The sequence below is a fragment of the Micropterus dolomieu genome, linkage group LG04 (assembly GCF_021292245.1).
Source record: "Micropterus dolomieu isolate WLL.071019.BEF.003 ecotype Adirondacks linkage group LG04, ASM2129224v1, whole genome shotgun sequence".
Taxonomy (NCBI): Eukaryota; Metazoa; Chordata; class Actinopteri; order Centrarchiformes; family Centrarchidae; genus Micropterus; species Micropterus dolomieu.
The window spans coordinates 9987079-10007767 of NC_060153.1; the positions used below are offsets into that span (position 1 = coordinate 9987079).

At 38.8% G+C, this 20689-nt stretch overlaps 1 protein-coding gene across 2 annotated transcripts in view; it reads left to right on the plus strand.

Moving 5' to 3' along the window:
• The window catches only part of rnf24 (ring finger protein 24), a 40237-nt gene that overhangs the window by 6237 nt on the left and 13311 nt on the right, over nt 1–20689 (plus strand). Inside the window, exons 1-4 of one of the 2 annotated variants that reach the window (XM_046046657.1) lie at nt 10617–10759; nt 13389–13538; nt 16781–16823; nt 17628–17669. In XM_046046657.1, the coding sequence (XP_045902613.1) occupies nt 10635–10759; nt 13389–13538; nt 16781–16823; nt 17628–17669 (360 nt within the window). In that variant the 5' untranslated portion in view covers nt 10617–10634. Of the gene's footprint in view, nt 1–10616; nt 10760–13388; nt 13539–16780; nt 16824–17627; nt 17670–20689 lie in introns of those variants that run through there. The other variant, XM_046046658.1, reaches the window with a different exon arrangement.

The window sequence follows — 20689 nt, forward strand, 5'->3', positions numbered from 1 at the left end:
GGTCGTCCCAAACGTCTTCCATTTGAGGATTATGGAGGCCACTGTGCTCTTAGGAACCTTAAGTGCAGCAGAAATTTTTTTGTTACCTTGGCCAGATCTGTGCCTTGCCACAATTCTGTCTCTGAGCTCTTCAGGCAGTTCCTTTGACCTCATGATTCTCATTTGCTCTGACATGCACTGTGAGCTGTAAGGTCTTATATAGACAGGTGTGTGGCTTTCCTAATCAAGTCCAATCAGTATAATCAAACACAGCTGGACTCAAATGAAGGTGTAGAACCATCTCAAGGATGATCAGAAGAAATAGACAGCACCTGAGTTAAATATGAGTGTCACGGCAAAGGGTCTGAATACTTATGACCATGTGATATTTCAGTTTTTCTTTTTTAATAAATTTGCAAAAATTTCTACATTTCTGTTTTTTTCTGTCAAGATGGGGTGCTGAGTGTACATTACTGAGAAATAAAATGAACTTTTTTGATTTTTGGAAAATGGCTGCAATGAAACAAAGAGTGAAAAATTTAAAGGGGTCTGAATACTTTCCGTACCCACTGTATTTACAGGGTACACTTTATTTGGATAATCTGCCTACAGATAGTTTATTAGTTGAGATTCACCTGTTTCACAAATAAAACCATTTTCTGATATTAACCTACACCACTGGTTAAGGTTTGATTAGTGCTAATTTTTGTGTATTCATTATAATTTCAGATCATAGTACAGGCTACTATAGCTTAACACTAGTAGCCTATAATAGTAATTCCAGTTGGAGAAAATAGTTTAATTTTTGTGGGTTGTTTTCAGTCATTAAATTATTGAAAATGCTCTACATGGTGGTCAGTCACTAATCTGTTTATGCAAATTAACTTGTCAAGGAGTGGACCCAAATGCAGACAGAGGCGAGGGAATTGCAGTCCAACAAAGATTTATTAAACGAGTAAAGTAGGCTTACACTGGGAGCTCAGTGGCAACTGTCCAAACAAAAGTTACTCCAAACAAAAACATAATCCACAGGGAAAAATCCAAAACAAAGGAACAAGGTACAAACCATGGAAAAATCCACAAGTGCAGGTACAGGATGGAACACTCCACACAGACGAAGACATCACAAACACTGAACACAACTGAGGACAATATATACACAGGCAAACAAGCAGGGAGGGAAGCACAGCTGAAACACATCAGGTAATCAACAACAGGAACAAAGCTAGACCAGACCGGACCAAAAGAACACCAGGCACAGACAAGGACAAATCTATCAAAGTAAAACTTAGAAACACTGCAAAATCAGGGCATGGACAGAGACCGGACCAAACAGGAGACAGGACTACACTAAAACATGAAGACATAAGACTAAGACATAAGACACAGACCAAATAATAAAACAGAAGTACACAGACCAGGAAAAACACTAAACATGAACTAAAGCACAAGACTAAGAACTAAAACGCAGGACTAAGAACTATGATAAGCGACAAGACAGATACTAAGAAACTTAAACATGCAAATGAACAAAAGACTAGATTAAGCTACAAAACCCCAAACATGACGAGATCAAATAAAGCTTACAGAACACAAAACCAAACCTATGAAAACAGACTAAACAGGAAAAACATGAACACACAACCAATCCTAACACGGAGAGGATTTGAACGGTTGTGTTTTTTTCCATTCTGATCATTTTGGCACTGGTGATTTTTTCTTTGGCGCTCACTAAAACCTCTTTAGGGGGCGCCAAAAATTTCTCTATGCAGGAAAAACCCTGTTTCTCTTAAAGCTAATAAGCCTGTTTCTGCCATGCTGGCATTTCAGTGACTTGCTGAAATGTAACACCGCCGCTGGCGATCAGATTGCCAATTGGTGATCTCAAGTAGCAATGATCAGACAATATAAAAATTGAGAAGATTGCCCAACCCTATCCCCAGTGGCATAACACTACAAGTAGATTGCCCGGGGAAAAGGTAGTATATTGAATTTGTATTTATATTGCATAATCAGAGAACACAGCAGGTCCATTGCAAAGGTTGGAATATCTGTTTCAGTCAGTATGTTGGAACAAAACGTGGCCCCCTTCATTGTTATCTTGATGCAGAGCAATTAAGGGCAATTTATACTTCTGCGTCAAATCGACGGCGTAGGCTACGGGACTATGCATAGGCTACACCGTCGCCTGACGCGCACCTCCTCAAAAATGTAACTACACGTCGAGTCGACGTGGACCGTAAGCTCTGTGGTTGGTCAGCTGGGTAGCCTCGCAATGCCTCCGAGCCGACCAGAAGCACCCCGTACTTTAAAGTAACATTTACTGGCGGCCAAAACGGCGGCTGTAACACAGTGAATCAATATATTTGACCGAGCGAAATGACTCATTTCACTATCAGAATGTGATCCATTCGGTCGGTAACATTTGAAAAGGTTACACCAGCCGCACGTTACGTTAGCGGAGCGCTAAACCAGAAGTTAGCCTGCTCGGCCGGCAAAAGTCAACACAGTGGACGCTGTAGCGCTACTGCCGACTAGTGTTTGGGGGTGTAATTGCAGAATGACGGACACACCTACGCACAAGTATAAATGCATGGCTACGTGCGTAGCCTACGGCGGAGTATAAATGGGCCTTCAGTGGCTAACGTTTTGATTAGTGGTCAACCGATATGGGTTTTTCAGTGGCCGATACCGATTTTGAGAAAGCAGGGCAGCCGTTGGCTGTTACCGATTTCAAAACAAAGAAAAGTCATGTGTAATTCCATTATTCCATGCAGATTATAGTCTAATATTTTAGCCAGTAACGTGTTGTTTTAGATTGTTGATTTAAATGTTTTAGATTTTTTAATGAATAAAACACACACAAAACAACACAAAAATACACTGGGTTATGCTGTAGATTTCAGAACGTGACTGGTGTTTAAGGGAGAGTGGGGTACAGTTTGTCAGAAGTGATGTCATTCAACTGGATTTCTCTCTACAGTATAACAATATATATTTAACGCTAGCCAGTAATGATTTTAGATTAGATTTGCTGTCATTAAGGATGATATATCATATAGCCTCATGAGAGCAGGTAACAGCTGAAGCCGATTATCTCAAAATGCCAGATATCTGCCCAATTTATTGGTCTATCAGTAGTTATGATATTATGTACCAATTTGTTGTGTTACTCTTTAGTTTCATCCACTAATCATTTTCATAATTGTTGCTGCTTTTGGCCTCAAGCACAAGGCACTTGGCCAACTCAAACACATATCTCAAATAGCTTCTAGCTTGTATAAAGTAATGCATCTCTGAAGCTGAATAGGTTTATTGAGTAGGCATACAAAGTTGGTGTCCATTACAAAATAAACAATAGAATATTTAGTTATCGTTTGTGAACTTGACACCTGTGTTCTGTTTTGTCTCTGTTACACTGTTTATTTCTGTTGATTTGCTGCAGGTCAGTAGCCGATAACCCCAAGAACTCACATGACTTGTATTGGGTTCAGCATGTTTTTTTTGTTTCAGCTTGACTTACTCACCCTCACATGACTACAAGTTTTATTTATAGTGTCTGTGACCCTTCACTTTGCAGACCAAGGGTCCCGTTTCTCTGAAGTAGGCAGCTGTGAAAAGACGCATCTTAGGATTAGGCTTGTTACGATCTGAACATCATCTTGTTCAGTGATACTGTTTTGAAAAAAAGGTTGTTTTTTTAATGAAAAAAACTCACCACTCTTATAAACCAGCAGTCCACAAAAATACATTCAAATGGGGTAGAAGAGAAAGTTAAACTAAGGCAGTCAAATGACGACAGTTTAGTGAGGTGTCGTGGAGCTCTGAAAGGAAAAAAAAACAACAACCTTCAGAAAAAAAGTGGCACTGGATACAGGGAGACAAGAGTGCTATGGGACAGCTGTGTGTGTCAGTTCCTCATGTTTGTGTCAGCTTGTGTTACTATCAGAGCCCCCTGAGGACTAGAAGGATTTAAGGGGAAGGAGAGAGAGCTTAAAGAGCAAATATAGAAAAGGTCATAACAAACTTTTTCATTTTCGTTCCATTAGGATGATTTTAGATGATGAGTGACCCTCTTCTTTCCCAGTCAAATCATAAAAGGTTTGTTAAAGGCTTACTTCGGTATTACCAACCTGTTTATGTGTCCATGGGGGGGGGCAATATTTTTTGAAATTTGTCCAGTATTGAGAGAGCGCGCTGCAGTCGGCAGCAGAAAAACAGGGCTTGCACCTAAGCCATGCGGGCAAAGCCATCAGACTCCATTGATACAAACAGTAATTTTACCTAGTAGAAAATGGGAGTTGCTGTTCCACTGCTGCTTCAGTTAGTTAATTTTTCTCAAGGGGCTCTGGTGGCTTTGACGAGAGCGATATAGGGACTGTTTCTGGTTAAACAAAAAGGATCTTACTATTTACAAAAGGTTGGACGTACTTTGATGGGGTCAATTGCCTGCTAGGGTTACGGAGCAGCTCTGTTCCAACTGCAGCTCGCTTGCTCAATACTTGACCAATTTCAAAAGATGTTGTACCAATTAATCACATAGACACAAGAAGTTGCTCTTTAAGATGTTTGTTACTTTCCTGTTTGCCTTATTTATATCATCATTTAGTTAGCTGTTGGCAGTACACATGCATGTCATGAATTAATAATATCATAAAATGTCAAATTAATTGATTAATCATACAAATCTATGTCTCGTAACAGCCTCACAAATGAAGTAAATATTTTAAATTGAATATTTTGGTTAGTGAGGCTGAAGTTAAATTGTGATGGGCTTTAGCAAATACTTTTGATATAATTTATAGATAATGAATTAATTATTATTAATATGAATTATTTCAATACATTAATGGATAGTAAACATTTTTATGAAGTAGCTACATATTGTCTCAAGGGTTAGTTTCTGGTCAGATACCGGTATTAGCTTAGCATAGATAACTACTAAGTTGGTCTCCATAATGTGGTTTTGACTGTATTTACCATGCATGTTGGGGCAGGTTTGGGAATACACTGCATGCGTTGTACAGTTAATGGAGGGGCATTAGATGTAAATCCAGAAATTGGAATTCCATCAGCAGCCGACATTAGGTTGACCTTGTCAGCTCCACTCTAGTCCTGTGCCTCCCAAGTCTTCATAACTGGAGTCATAGTTACAGCGACCTACTTACTGTAGAACTTGGCCCAACTTTGGAAAAACAAGCTTTCTGTAATGCATATTTCTGGGCCTGAAATAGAAACACTGTTGGCTACTTTCATAAGAAATGGGGTGCGTGATCATCAATATCATAATCTTCATTCCTTTCAGGAAGTAACATAATCAAACTAACAGTTTAAACAGAGAAAGGAGCTTTCTAAAACCCTCCCTGAAAGCTTTATCCGAGGCCTGCATTTAGAGGCTTTGTGACTGATCTGTTTTGTCTCCTCTCTGGCTAAAAGGACGATTTAACTAGCCACTCTTGTCATAAAACATTTTATCTAGGAATGGATGGACAGCCAGATATGTGAATGCCCAGTGGCCCACAACCTCCCCCATCCAAACTGCTGAAATCTGGTGAAGGTCCAGTATCATATGAATGTGAACATTTCACTTACCACAGCCAGCAGTTTTTGAAGAGTCTCTTGCTCTGCCTCTGAGGCCCTGGGTTTGTTGCTGCCCTTTGGCATATTAAGTTTCAGATGTGCAAATCACAGGCCCGGCCGTGGCTGCTAGTGGAAATTTCCACCTTTCATTCGGACAGTGATTTGGAAATGTGATATTAATCACAAGAAACTCCTAAACAGAGCTTTTAGGGTTTAGGTTGTTTTTAAAGGGCATTATAGTAAATTAGACATTATAGTAAATAATGATGAGATTAAAAAACAAAAAGACATTCCATTCATTGCATTAAATAAACATACAGTACACTATTTTGTAGAATGTATTTTGAAAATAACAAAGGACAAGTGTACATTTAATTTAAAAATTTCGGTTAAGCATTTGCCTACTTTCTCCTTGGAAAAAAAATCAAATGGCAGTATTGCTCAGCAGCTGCCTGAGACTTTGACATGACAAATATATGAAATATCGTGGGTCCAAAGGTCATGATTTGTCCGTGTGATGTGTCTGCTAATGGTTCAGCCACTATTGATTTATGAGTAGGATATAGGAGAAGAGTGGGGAGGTTGCTGGGCGGAGAGTGGGTGTAGAGCTTACTGTATGTTTGATTAAGCTCTACAGTCATCACATCGTGTGATGAATGAGTTGTGTAATGGCAGAGAACGGGAAAGGAAGGGTTCTTTGGTCAGATGTTTAAGAATGATGTTGGGTTGTCTGATAACATTCAAGTTCGTTACAGTTTTGTTAAAACCATCCTTATGTAAGGCTGGTTGGTTGGTTGAATTTTTCTTCTAGTCTGGCTTGTTACCAGCTAACCAGTAGTAGTGAAATAGTTACAAAAACAACATATTGTTTCTCTATGGTCTACAAATACCTATTCCAACTACTCACAACTACTCATAAATTATGTCCGGAATCAGTTTTTGATCAGCAAAACCGGTATCACATATAAAAGTGAATGGTAACGTCTCTGCATTTTATAATTGTTTGTGTACTTGTTTGACGTGGCATAAGTCAGAATGAAACCACTTTGTTACTAGAATAAGTAATGACTCATTTGCCTAGTGGAAATGGTCCTTCAAAAAGTGCAGTTGTAGTCTGGGTTCATAAATACTCACAAGAATTAGCAATAGTGAAACTACTATATTTATATTGGAGGGTTAGATCAGGGATCAGTGTGACTCTGTAATTCTCATTCTAATGCTCAACAACATGCAACTTTGATGCTTGTTAGTGTTAGTGTTAGTTTCACTATTACCGGCCAACTGGAAACAAAAAGCATACTGTCAGTTGACACTCTTCCTGACATTAACAGAATCTAGCTTGTATGTTAGTTTCAGTTTCATGTAATGGCTTATACGAAGTTCACTAAGTGAACCCACAATACAAAGGAGCAGAGTGTATTCAAAGGGATGAGTGATGCGTGCCCAAGCACACTGACTTAATTGTTTTTTCCTGCTGATTAGTGCATTATCTGGATAATTATTTGTAGGGTTCTTGGTGATGCCTAAAAGATGCCCCTGTGTGCTTTGAGCATTAAACACTTCTACATCCTACATTCTGATTAATTTTTCTGCAGCAATTTATGGTGATTTTTTTATTTACATAAAGAGAAACACAAAATTGCGGTGGCAGGTGACAATTCAAAATCTATAACCTAACTGTAACAGATTATAATGAAGTGCAGCTCTCAGTCATTCTGTGCTGCTTTCAGATCTGTTTCTCCTGTAGATCAACTTATTTAACACTAGAAGGGTTCGTTGTATACCTATAATCCGCTATAAAAAGGCCGTGATTTTGTGATTATTTCTGCTACATGTTGCTCCAACAAACTTTGGGAAATATTTAGCACATTGGCTGTGCATTTCCTATAAACACCATCCCCACATTTCAGGCATTTAAAGAATGTTTATTCTATTTTATTCATTGTCTTCACTGTGCAGGTAGTTCGCTTGCGCTGCGCATCTGTGAAGGGCACGTTCACACGCGGCGGCTCTTTTGATATGTCATCCACTCGCCGCTGTTACAGATGGTATAGCCTAGTTATATTCTAAACACAGCTTGAATTTAAATGCAGCATATAATTTAAAAACAAAGACTGACTGTTGTAGTGTTTTATAGGCGGTAATAATAGCCTCATAATGTCGGCTAGTTCTTACTGTTCTGCTGTTCTGCTGTTCTGACTCCATGGGGCATCCAGAGAGTAACACATAGCTACAAAAGTTTGAAAGTCCAAATAAAAGTAGGCTATTTATTCCAAAAAATGATTATTAACAATTCCAAAATTCATAGTAGATTTTTACCCAATGGAAAAATTTATAATGATCACTTGTACTAAAAAATAGCCGGTCAAAAAGCACACGAGGGAGCCGCAAGCTCTCTTGAAGGGACCGCAGAACACACCTCTATCACAGTGAAAAACTAGGCTACTGCAGCATTAGTTTTGACGATCATGTAGCCTACACAAAACCTATGAGCAGCGGCTTTTATGCATATTTACTTTATACAAGTGGATCGCTGTCAGATAATGACCCGTCAGATGCAATATAAACCTAGGACACATCGCTCAGCCCCAACAGTCAGACTCTCCTTCACTCACTGTGCTGAGCAAGTGTAATGCTTGTAGTGGAAAAGGTGTTGCCAAAAGCAACATAGAATGTTTATCTAAACGCACGACATGAACTGCGCTAAAATGACTGTATTCTCTATAGGAGTAAATTTTACCTACTGGCGCTTATAGGTATAAATGCCCATTTTTTTAATCTGGCTTTATCTTGACATTTTTTAACAATAGGGGGTGCTACATAACACACTTCCATTGACTGTATATGAAAAGGTCTGTACTCACTGCGCTAGCAGTTTCAGCTGTACTATCACAGCGTACGCCTGTGTCAATCAGCTGGGCGGAGTTTATTAGCTCCGCGGGTCTATCTTTTCAGTTATACATTTCACTGCGTGAGAAAATAAATGTGTAGCTTGACAGCGTGTGAAATATGTAATTTGTGTGAGTCTCGTGAGAGACAGCTTTTTTTACCTGACAAGAATTCTCATCACAATTTAATCTTGCAAGATCTCGTGGCGTGAGATCTCGTCACAGCCCTAGTATTTATGTTTTTACCTTTTTTCATAATTTGGGTTTTAAGGCTAAACTGTTAACTTTCTTAGGTTTCTCATTGGTTGTTCATTTCCCTTCCTATATACAGTATAAATGCTTATTTCTTCCATCATACCACAGGAAACAGTGCACAATGAATGTGGAGAGTGATTTGTTCGTTTCCTATGAATGTGATGTGCTGTGCATGATCTTGTTGCTGGTTATGTAACCGGGTGGGGCTATATGAAAGTGTCTTAATGAGAGAGGCAGATGGTGGCAGAATTGGTGGGATGAGAGTGTGGATGCAAATCACTAGCCCTTCGGTTTCACAGCGGGAGAGGGGCAACAACATATTTTTTGGTGCATAGGAAGCCATTTAGCAGCTGGAAGCATCATGGAGGCAAGTGCTAAGCCTAGACTATGTAAGTTTTTATTTTTTCATTTGACTGTAAGATTTGTCAAAATTCATGGGAACACAGATGAGAGACAAATGAAATTGAAGCCCACTACTAATTGTCTTAGTAAGCTGGAAGGCCACTACTGGCTGTCAGTGAGCTTCAGTGGACCTGATGAACTCTTCCTAAAGGTCTTTGATGGTGGTGGAGAGCGCTATATAACCCAGCGGTTGTTTACTGCAAAGGGGTTGGATTTCTAGATCTCTTGATGAACCCAAGATCCTGTAGGTCAGCGAATCTTGATACTGTAGGGCTGTTGCACAGAATGAAGGGGACAGCCTAAGAGCAGACTTACTTGAAGAGGGACTTTTTTTAAATATGTCATAAAGACTAACCTGCACTGAATATACTGTCACTTCCTAAACCCCCAAACCAATCAGTAGCATATTGCAATAACATATCTGCTATGCTCTTGTCATTTTTAGGTAGGTTACTTGACATTTTTCACAACTGTCTAAGAATTAAACAAATTAAGAGTTGTTTTTTCTTTATATTGACTTAACACAAGTTGGAGTTGTGAGCAGGGATTCAGAGGTCCTGAACTAGGCTAGCATTGTCTAGCTTTTGAAATCTAAACTATTTCCATGAAGAATAAATGTCAGTATTCGTGTGTGCATTCTTCTATCGCAAGAAGGATTAGAGCGGAAATGGCTTTGCAAGATTACAAAATATGTCTGGTTTTACGGAAAAAAAGGGATTACTCAGCCTTTCGTGACGTTCCTTACTGTTGCCTTTGTTATCAATAATGTCTACCACCACCGTAAACATCTAGAAGAAAACTCTCAGCTCTGATGGGGCCACAACCATAGACTGTATATAAAAAGGCCACAACCCACTGTTTAAAATTGATCTGATAACAAAAATGTCCACATCTCAGTGCTTTTACACACAAGAATTAGAAATTGCTAACCTTGGTGGCTACAGGAACTGACCCTGAAAATAGGGGTGGTGATAGTACAGTGGCTAAGACACATGCCTTTGGTGTGTGCGACCCATCCACCAATGTGTCCCTGAGCAAGACACTTAACCCCTAGTTGCTCCAGAGGCGTCCGACCTCTGACATATATAGCAAATGTAAGTTGCTTTGGATAAAAGCGTCAGCTAAATGAGTAAAATATACAAATGTATATATTTGAATAAAGTTTAAAAAGACATTTATTGGGACTTCTTAAAACCACGTAGCTGGCTTTAAACAGTATTTTGTAAGGTTAAAAACTGTGGGTTAACAAATAACTATTCAAAATCAGAAGTGACAGAAGTTCTTTCCCACCTACTCCTTAAAGGCCCCTGTTCTTACATAATTATCTACTATGTAGGATGGTTTGTCAGTGTGTTTGTCTCAGATTTCTCGGTTGGTATTTGTGTGTGTGGGAAGCATTTTGCTCCGCAGAATGTTTGTGTGCTCAGATAAGCAGGGAGAGGTTTAGACGGAGACACCAAAAGGAGTCAGAGAGCGAAGCAGGGCAGGGAGTTTGGCACGGAGCCTTTATGAACGGGGGAAAGAAGGGCTATGATCCAAGCAAGTCAACAGCAGGCAACCCACTGCTCTCAAGGACAAGCCATGTCACTTCTCAAGGGCTTGTGTTATAGATCTGTACAGACTTTTCTGCTATTCAGCATGAAGGCACCGCTCGGGTATGTGTATGTTCACCACCAGTCAACCCCGGTCCTTCTTTTTTTAAACCAGCTGGAGAAAAGTCGGCATTAAAGTAAATCTAGCAATATGTTAACAAGTAGTTGGCTAGTAATAATTAATTATTTTATTTTATTGGCGCTTAAAATATTTAGTATTCACTCTATTTAGTCACTTTATGACTTATATGGCAAAATATATTAGTTGATTACCTACTGTGAAGAATAGAATGCCAGTGTGTTGGTTTGATTTTATCTCCAGGGGTGCTTGTTAGTTTGTGTGAATGGCTTGTAGCTCTGCAGCATGTTTGTGTGTGTAGAGAAGCAAGTGGGGAGGCTGTCTGGGTTGTGTTTGGACGGAAAGAGGGCAAGATAAGCAGCACACAGAAATTGGGCAAAGGACTGTGTGAATTATGTCATTGCATCATTTATCTACAGCTGATTAAATTGCCTGCAACAGTTAGGTAGATAGATAGCTGGCAAAATCAACAGCTGGAATGGCTCGAACTGTTTGGACAAAATAAATGATGAATCATTCAGCCTTAGATATATGCACCATTCCCAACTACGACTGCACCTGGACCTAGTTTGCCAGGCCTGAGGGGTGATATTTCATCTTCATCCAGAATGCCTCAGCTTATGAGCATTTAATTTGATTAGAGTTCAGCGTTCCTATCATTTCAGCTCCACGGTTTAGACATCCACAGTGTCCTGAGGGCAAGAGGTGGGTGATAAACGAGTGTCCTCTAAAATCACAACTATTTCATTCCTGTCGCTTCTGTCAGCAATTCTCTGTCCTCATGGGAGCTGTTGGATAAAGTTTTCATGGGAGCCCTATTAGCTTGTAGCTTTAGTGCCCTCACTAGTTCCATCCCTTGTCTAATCTGTTTGTCCCATCAAAAGATTTATCTAAAGAGCTGGATGCATTCTCCCAGACAGCGTTTTGAACCTCATGGACATGATGATGCTGTCTTTTAAGACAAGGTTGTTTGGCCCACGCATCAGCAAAACATGCCAGAGAGATTTACTTTCATTTAAAGCACACTGTTCTCAATTTGCACAATGTTTCGACTTTCAAAAATATGTTGGAAAGAACGTCAAGTCACTAACCCTGTCAACGCTGTTCCCTGATCTCATAAGCCAGGTGTCTTACAACGAACACTGTCAGCAAGACTGGTAGAATAATGTCACATAGATGCTTCTGAGTATAATGCTGAGGGGGGTGTTTTGGGTCACTGTGAGCCTCATATGGTGTAATCATAACCAGGAAACGTTTGTTAATGGCCTCAGCCAAACCTACAAAAACTTTCCACTATCCACATGAGTACAGAGGAATGAAGCTCTTGTTATTGAGTGAAGGGGAGGGGCACAAGACAGGGTTTCAGAATGAGCAAAAGTTATTCCTGTCCTCCCCTCCTCCTTTTCTCTGAGTAGGCATAGACATGTCTGGTCATGTCCCTTTGGTATATTTGAGTAACACCACTTGACCAATGGATCCTTGCTGGTGTGCCCTGGCTCTTACAAAGAAACTTTTTTAGGTATTCTCACAAAATCTGAGCAAATAAATGTTAATATATATATACTTTATAAACCCTTTTTTCCCTGCATGTGGCTGTGTACCAGTATGTATTATAAAAGTATTTTTTAACTAATAAAAACAAAACAAAGAACCCACTCTGTTATTGTGGAATATAAACAGAGTTAATGTATGTTTTCGGAGTTGCCTTTTATTTATTATTGTGCCATTGCCCTGCTGTTGGCTTTCAGTGTAGATTTTGAGGTTGGAGCATCTGACCTACACCCTAGGGTTAAATAAATTTAACTTCAATTTAAATTGAGGTTTTGCTCTGAGTCATAAATGTAAAAAATGGCCTATAGCTCATTAGTTAGTAGTAGGTGAGGTGAAGTGCATATTTTTTATTGAATTACTCATAATGTGTGTTTCTGGGGACCAAAGCACTCTTTTACCTGTTTTGAAACAGTTAACCAATATGAGAACGGGTGCACCAGCTGCCACAGCAGGAGGGAACTAAGCCTCCACCCAAATATATTCCAAATAGAGTTTATGAGCATTATGGAATAATTCAAATGATTTAGAGTCTAGAGGCACTGTGAGTAAAGGATGAACAGGGATGTAATTTTGGGGGGGAAAGAATTATCAGTTCAGATCCAAATAATGTTTCTGTATTTATCTATATCCCTAGCACATTTTCTGTCACTCTGTTGCATATTTTTGGGCACACACACACACACACACACACACACACACACACACACACACACACACACACACACACACACACACACACACACTGACTTGACTTCTTCTTCAAATGCCACTAGGAAATTGCCTATTTGTCTGTGCCTACAGTTACTAATGTCCATTGATCTTTTTTAGACTTTAAAATCCACAACAATGGGAACAAAGTAAGTCATGGTTTAGCATGTCAAGACCAAAAAGCAGAATAATGCCAACAGAGATCTGGTATCCAAACCCGACCACCAAAGGGAAACTAAAGTTCACTTCCAGTTTTAATTTTTGTTTTGCTGTGTCATTATTGGTCCACAGAGTGTGTTGAAATGTATGGGAACTACTCATGTGTTGTACGTCATTTGTCTTTCATCATGACAGAATATCCATGAGCTCCGATTTCCCGCACTACAGTTTCAGGATGCCAAATATAGGGTTCCAGAACCTTCCCCTCAATATCTACATTGTGGTGTTTGGGACAGCCATCTTTGTCTTCATCCTCAGCCTACTCTTCTGTTGCTACTTAATAAGGTAAGATACATATACCCTTTTGCTATGATTTGGCTTTTCTTAGAATTTTTATTGTGTTTGAAGTTGCTCTGCTGTGCGAGTATGTGGCATTAAGTGTCATACAGGGGTTTCTTTGGCTAGGCAAACATCTTCTATTTAGCGGGTGCAACAAATCATTTATCTGGTAAAAATTTTAACTGTATTACCCTGCTCATGCACTTTCCAAAAAATCCAGGATGGACAAATATGAACTTATCTCTGTAATGAAAAATGTTTTGAGGCACACTGGCTGCAGTGTTTTGGAGGGATCCAGTGCGTTCCACATTTGCTTGTCCTACAAATTCATTTACACATTCAAATTGAAAAACAAATTGCTCCTTTCCATTCTTGTACACTCAACTTTGTAAACAGATTTAAAATTTACAAGTCAATTTGCGATTCATTTACAGTCAATTTACAATGTTCAGAAAAGGCGCTGTGCAGCCTGATTTACAAGACCGTGATGTGTACCTCTTTTGACTAGCAAACTGTCTTAATACTAATAGGTACTTTATATCCAGTAGGAAAAAAGTAAAGGTCAGTGCTAAACATGTCTGCTCCCTGAATTTGTTAGGTTCTGGTAATCTATGCTAAACAATTTCTTAAAATATCTACTAATGATGTAGTTTCTATCCAACAAACTGTATGGCACTTGTCACAATGGTTTTTTGATGAGGCTGTATTAAAAGCATATCTCTTTTCTTTTTTTTTTCAGAAATGTGTGAGTTAGTATTTGTCTTGCTGATAGTTATTTCATATAAGGTCAATATGTTTCAACAGCACAGTTTGGAGAAGGTAGCTATGATACCACAATTGGTGACTTTATAATCTGAATTGACAGGAAAAAACAGTAATATTATGCTGAGATCCAAAGCTGCTTGTCTATTATTATGATCATGGCACTTGGCGTCAAAGACACTAGTTAGGACCCTTTTCTTCAAAGAGCCACTAAACCTCCTTTATGTTGTCACTATAGTCATACATCTTTTCATTAAACTTGCATTTGGATGTTAAAATCTCATGTTTGTAACCATTAAAATTAATTTTATTAAAGGTCCTTTAGTATTAAGCATTTAGACCAATCCAGTAATTATTACCTATAAAGGAAAAGTGGAGGTGGTTACTAGTCATTGACCCTCTTTTTAACTCCACTGGTCTGATCAAATTGTCCTGGCTGCTGGTTTTCTCCTGGCAGCGACAAACAGAACAGAAATAATGTCCAACATTTTTTATCTAAGACAGTGAGAAGCAGCAGTTCCCAACAAAATTCACACCTCGCCACCTTCTCATATCCTATCTTGCAGGGCAAACGGTAAGTAGGTAAACTACAACTGTGTTCCTACAATTCCTCATCTAACTGTAACGAGACTTTATGACTTTGATGCAGTACCATGATTCACTACTGAAAATCAAGATTGCCAGCTTTAGTCACTAAAGACAAAATGAGCGATTTCGCTCCATAAAAGGCGTCTAAAGATGCAGTCTCCCAAAGGATTGGCCCATAATGACTTAAATTATATGTACCATAAGGCATGATGAATATACAAAATCCTCTTTTACAAATTTGTTATGGCCACTGCTTTGTTAAACCTCATAGTTCAGCATTAAGCAGGTATCCTGTGGTTTCTGTGCAGTAAGCATCATTGCACTTGTTTTACATTAACAGGTGAATGAAGAGACAAAGGAATTAATGTTAGAATAACAAAATAACATTCACACGAGTTTGATGCAAGACAGACTCTCACGGAAATACTGAAACACCTCTATCAGTGAGTCACACACACATACGTGAAAAATATATGATGCAGTACACATTACAAAAACTTAAAGCATGGGGTGTAAAGGACAGGAGGCCTTCAATGCCAAATTCATAAGCATGGCAATAAGTTTTATGAATGTGCAATGTTAAGAAACCTAGATCAATCTACAAGTTAGTTATCACTGCGGTTTGTAACATGTAGTGCTCATGAATGTTCAGTAAAGTGATTAAACCGTTTGGACATTCCTGACTATAATAATGGCTGAGACATATATTTCACATTTTGAGTTGCCCATTGACTGCAGTCAAATTATGATAATTTTGAGAAGAAGGGAAATTTGGACACCTGATTCTCCTTTCTCAGCCGATTATTCTTCTTGCCCACTTTGACATTGTACCTAAGGGCCATTGAGCCACCCCCCATCAGTCAACCCCCTCACCCATAATCAGTTGTCCCCTACCCTTGGGAGTCTCTGCACCTTTTCCTGCTGACCTCTTTCAAAATGTCAGTTTCTCTCCTAGACTGTGCTGCTTGTTTTACAGATCCCTCTCACTCTGCTGCGAGAGGTTAAGGTTACTTGTAATGGAGGTAAATCTTACAAACCTATGAATTTCTCCTATCTCTCTTGCTCTTGTTTTCCTCCCTTTTATTCTACATGTTTTATTGTCATTCTCAGTACCTAGATTCTCTTCTTATCCAGTGCTCTTTCTGTTCCCTATTTGTTCACTGAGTTGTTTGTTTTGGCTCATTTACAAGAGCAATGTTTATTAAGAGTTAACCAAGAGTTTGATATAAACCTTAAACATTGGTTCTATCTGTGGATACTCTTCTTTTTACCTGGAGTTTTGCAAGACCTTTCAAGGCCTCATCACCATACAGTAATGCTTTTAATGTCTGATCCAATGTATTTTAGGTGATATTGTGAGTTGATATTCTACTTTCATTAACAAGAAACTAAGGCCTAAGCCTTTTCAGAATGATATCTATCAATATTTAACTACTATTGTGTTACTAAGCAAAACAAATATTTGACAGAGTTTTGCAAGGTATTTTTATATATTCACTTCTTTCTGTAATTGGTTAATCCAATTAATATTTGTTTAGTCAGCAGACTCATGATTGTTTCACATGACAAATGCATAGGCAGAATCATCTCTGCACTGCTCTGCCTTTTTTGTCTCTTTTTGAGATATATCATTTGTAAAAATCTAGAGAGAGATTATTATTATATTCTGTATGGATTGAGAATTGCTTTTTAATTCTAACACCCATTTGGTACCACAACGATCCACTAGAATAGACTGGTGTCAGAAGGCAAGTATTTAATAAGGATATTACATCCATGTTTGTCATTTTTCTCTCTTTTTCCAGGATGTATGAATACTTTGTTTCTTTATTTAACGTAGCCAGGTGGAGATGGTCACCTACTAATCAAAAAGATGTTTTGTCTTTACGTCTCCCCAGGTTACGGCACCAGGCGCACAAAGAACTATATGCATACAAACAAGTAAGCGCTCCAATGACACACTCACACACACACACACACACACACACACACACACCCTGCAGGTCAAAAATCATACAGGACCTTTTGTCAAGCACAAATGAAGTGTCTGAAGACGTGTTCTTGTTCAGAGAAAATCATGAAGAACCCCTCTGGTCCCTAAATGTCTGGCTGACTCCTCTGTTTTTTTGGTATGCACAAGTATACTCAAATTCTGAATTGCACTCAACCTAAAGAGACGCAAGTGACTCAGCTGGAAAAGTCAGATTCACAGTTAGCTGAGTGTGTCAGCAGAGTTTAGCCTGCAAAGCTAGTAAGAGGGAGTGATGAAGGGCATAAGCATGACTCCTATGTCTTTCAGTTATGTAATATCAACATGCAAAAGCAGCCAACATGTCAAAGTTAAGCATATGCACACACAAACACACACACACACGCACACGCACACACACACACACTGGCACAGCAGATTTTGTCTACCTTACGTGTCTTACAACCTGCTGGCTAAAAACATTCATGCGTCCAGCTTTTCTGGGGGCTATTTAAGACTACCAAGCTCATAAAGTAGACTCATGCACAAACCCACACACACATGCTAAATGCATTTACTGGAATCCTGTAATCCATATATTATAGTACATCCAGTAATCCATATATTATAGTACATCATCTATAGCCTGCTTGGTAGATTTTACATCACACACTCATTATTAGCTGTTAAGTCTTTAACTGTATTTTCACAGGAACTGGTTTCTGTTACCGTATTACAGTGACTAATCTATCCTTATCTCTTACTATGCCTCTCAGGTCATTCAGAAGGAAAAAGTCAAAGAGCTAAATTTGCATGAGGTAAGCACTGATCATCTTTGTTCAGTTAGCAGTTGATGATACGTTAACACCAAACATTGCTCTCTTAAACGATGACTATCTAGTGTGTAGAACAGTCTGTAATGTAACCTGATCAGCTGATTTGGACTAACCAGTCTATGTGCTACTTCATTTTAACAATGCCTGAGCAACAATGTCCTCCATCGGTCATCCTTTTTGTATTTCTGTCCTCTTGGTTGTGCAGTTACATGGAAACCCATGATAAATGGCTATGGTTTGGGGCTTGCTGAAAGGGCAGCTCATGCCATCATTTTGAACATAAACGTCAGCTTCCAGATGGACAATAAAAGGTTCCAAATGGTACAAACTCCTGTTAGGTAATGTGCATCAGAAGCAAACATATGGCATATGTCTGAACATATCAGGACACGTGGTAATGTTTGGACTATCTGCGCACAACTGTACACCTGTGGGCTTTTGGGAATATATTGTCTGCGCTTCTTTATTTTGAGAGTTTTCTGGGTTTGGTCTAGTTTGGCAACAACAATGACATATAAAATGTTTGTTAATTGACATTCAGGACATCTGTCTTGACACAGTGTCATGTGAAAACTAGCATCTTGTGGTTAAGTCATGAGTGTTCCCACTACCATAATTACAAAAAGCTGCATGACCGCTCAGCTTGGTTGGAAAATTACAAGCAGCAGTCAGTGTGTAAAGCAGCCTGGTAGTCCCAAGCCAGGAACACTATCCCTTTAACATTGTAGTGCAAATGAAATGCTAACAATAGCATCTTCATGTGTGCTTTGACACGGGGCTAAACACAGTTGCTTGTCATCAGTGTTGGAATTTCCCACTGTTTCATCAGGCCTCAGGATTTCATTGTTTATGTTATTAGAAAAGAGAAAGCTTCAAAAGGTGTCATGTGTGTGAAGACTGACAGAATAACCACGCTGTATTTGTTTAAGGACAATAAGAAAACACACACGCACGCAAACACACAGACGCATGCACTAGCCTGGGTGGATGACCCAGTTTTAGGCTCCCACGCCAAAGGATCACCCTGGAGACATGAGTATAGACAGAGCTGCATGAATTCAATCTCAGCATTTTATCTAGTATAGGAATGCTAATATTGGATCAGTGTACTGGTCATCTTTTAGTCTGTTGGATGTGTAACCTTTCCAGTTATCCTTTTTGTAGTATGAATTTGACATCTATCTCTATTTACCTGTCCTGTATGTTTGTGTGTTTTTGAAAAATAACATTGATAGCATAAATCGACAGCATTCATGTCATATATGGTGTGAAAGTAATGCTGCTGTATGCCACAGTTACACACAACATACATATATGTGTGTTAACAGTCAGCATGTGCTTTGTGTGCTCAAACAACCTCCCCCGACACTCTAATAACCCATTTAAACCTACTGTTTATAGGATGGCTGGAGTGCTGTACTGATTGTGAGGTTCTGTGGGTGAGATTTTAGTGTGCCTTTCATTCAATTTGCACTCACACTGTGTAATTAGTGTCTGTTTTACTAAGGTAGCCAATAATTTTGTTATCGGCTACGAGGACTAACTTCCTGTAGTAGAAAGAGACTGAAGGTGAGCTGACATGCAAGTTTAGCAGTGGGATTTGTTTCAAATCTGGAAGCTCAGAAAATAATCAAAATGTGGTGAAGTTGAAGTAGAAATACTCAGTAATGAAGTGATTATATTAGAAAACAAACATATAAGGCTGCGACTTCACAACACAGTGAGTAATTACATTAAAAAATTTTAGATTTACTGCCAACTTTCAGGTTAGGTTTCGCAAGAATAAGGGGTGGGATTGTATTCTGTTGTTTTATTTTTCAATTTATATAGGCTAAAGGTAATGATTTCATACGTTGTACCTTTATCCTAAAGGTGGAGTAAGCGATTCCGGAGAAATCCAACAACACGACAAATCCCACGATTTAGAGCGAACAATGACACAGCAAGTAAAGTAACTAACATTAGCGAAGTTGTGGGTTAGCATATTGTTGTTACAGGTGCTGGTGCGGAGCTAAAATGCAGAGAAGATGAGGCAGTCCCATAGCCAGAACACCAGCTACAAACAGCAATATTGGAGAACGTAAGGTGTCCGTGGGTGATTTAACGTTACCTGACACAAATCATAGCTAGGAGGCTGGAATAGTATTGTGTGGCTCTGCCCAAGCCACTTTGTTAATATGTTACATACACAAGTGCCTACTTCAAATGTGTATTTTTGTTTTTATGCTTTGTGAAGAATTTATTGCCGATGTTTTATTGTGTAAAAGTCAAGGAAGACACCCAGTACGCCATTTATCCTAGTGATATCTTTTCTGTCACTAATAGTGGGTTTTGGTCAATAGTTTGTTTATTTTGTCCATTGTTCAACATCAGAGAAATAATGTTATTTCGTGTGTAGATCATTGTGTGTATGTTCCCACTGGGATTGATTGCTTTTTTTATGGTGATAGAAAATTATCAATCAGAATGTAAAGTTATTGCTAACCTGCAGGTGTGAGTTTCATAGATTTAAATTTTTTGGTATGTTTACAGTGTGTGGAAAGACAAAAATGGAAGCAAACTGATGGAGATAAAGAAAATTAGAAGCACTTGGTACTGATTTACTTCTTATTTATGCAGCCAAACATATCAAGAAAGGGGGTGAAAATGATAAATAAAAGGTACTAAAGAAAAGAAAACAGGCAGCATGTCCTCGTCACTCGAGATCCAGAGTGAGTGAAGAGGTACTGTTGGTCTGAATACCCACTTAGGGCTTAACTAGTGCATATTCTGGCCACAAATAGCTTTTGAGCATGTTCTTTTGACTAAGTAAATGTCACAACAAGAGGATATCTTGGCAAATTTTTATTTTGTGCCATACATTAATTTGTCTCTTGTAGAACTAAGGGAGTCTTATGGCACAATCTAAACTTGACATAATGTCTACATAATGTATATAAAACATAAAAGACCTGTTCTTCTTTAAACACAGCTTGTTACAAAGCCCTAGCATTAAGTTGATT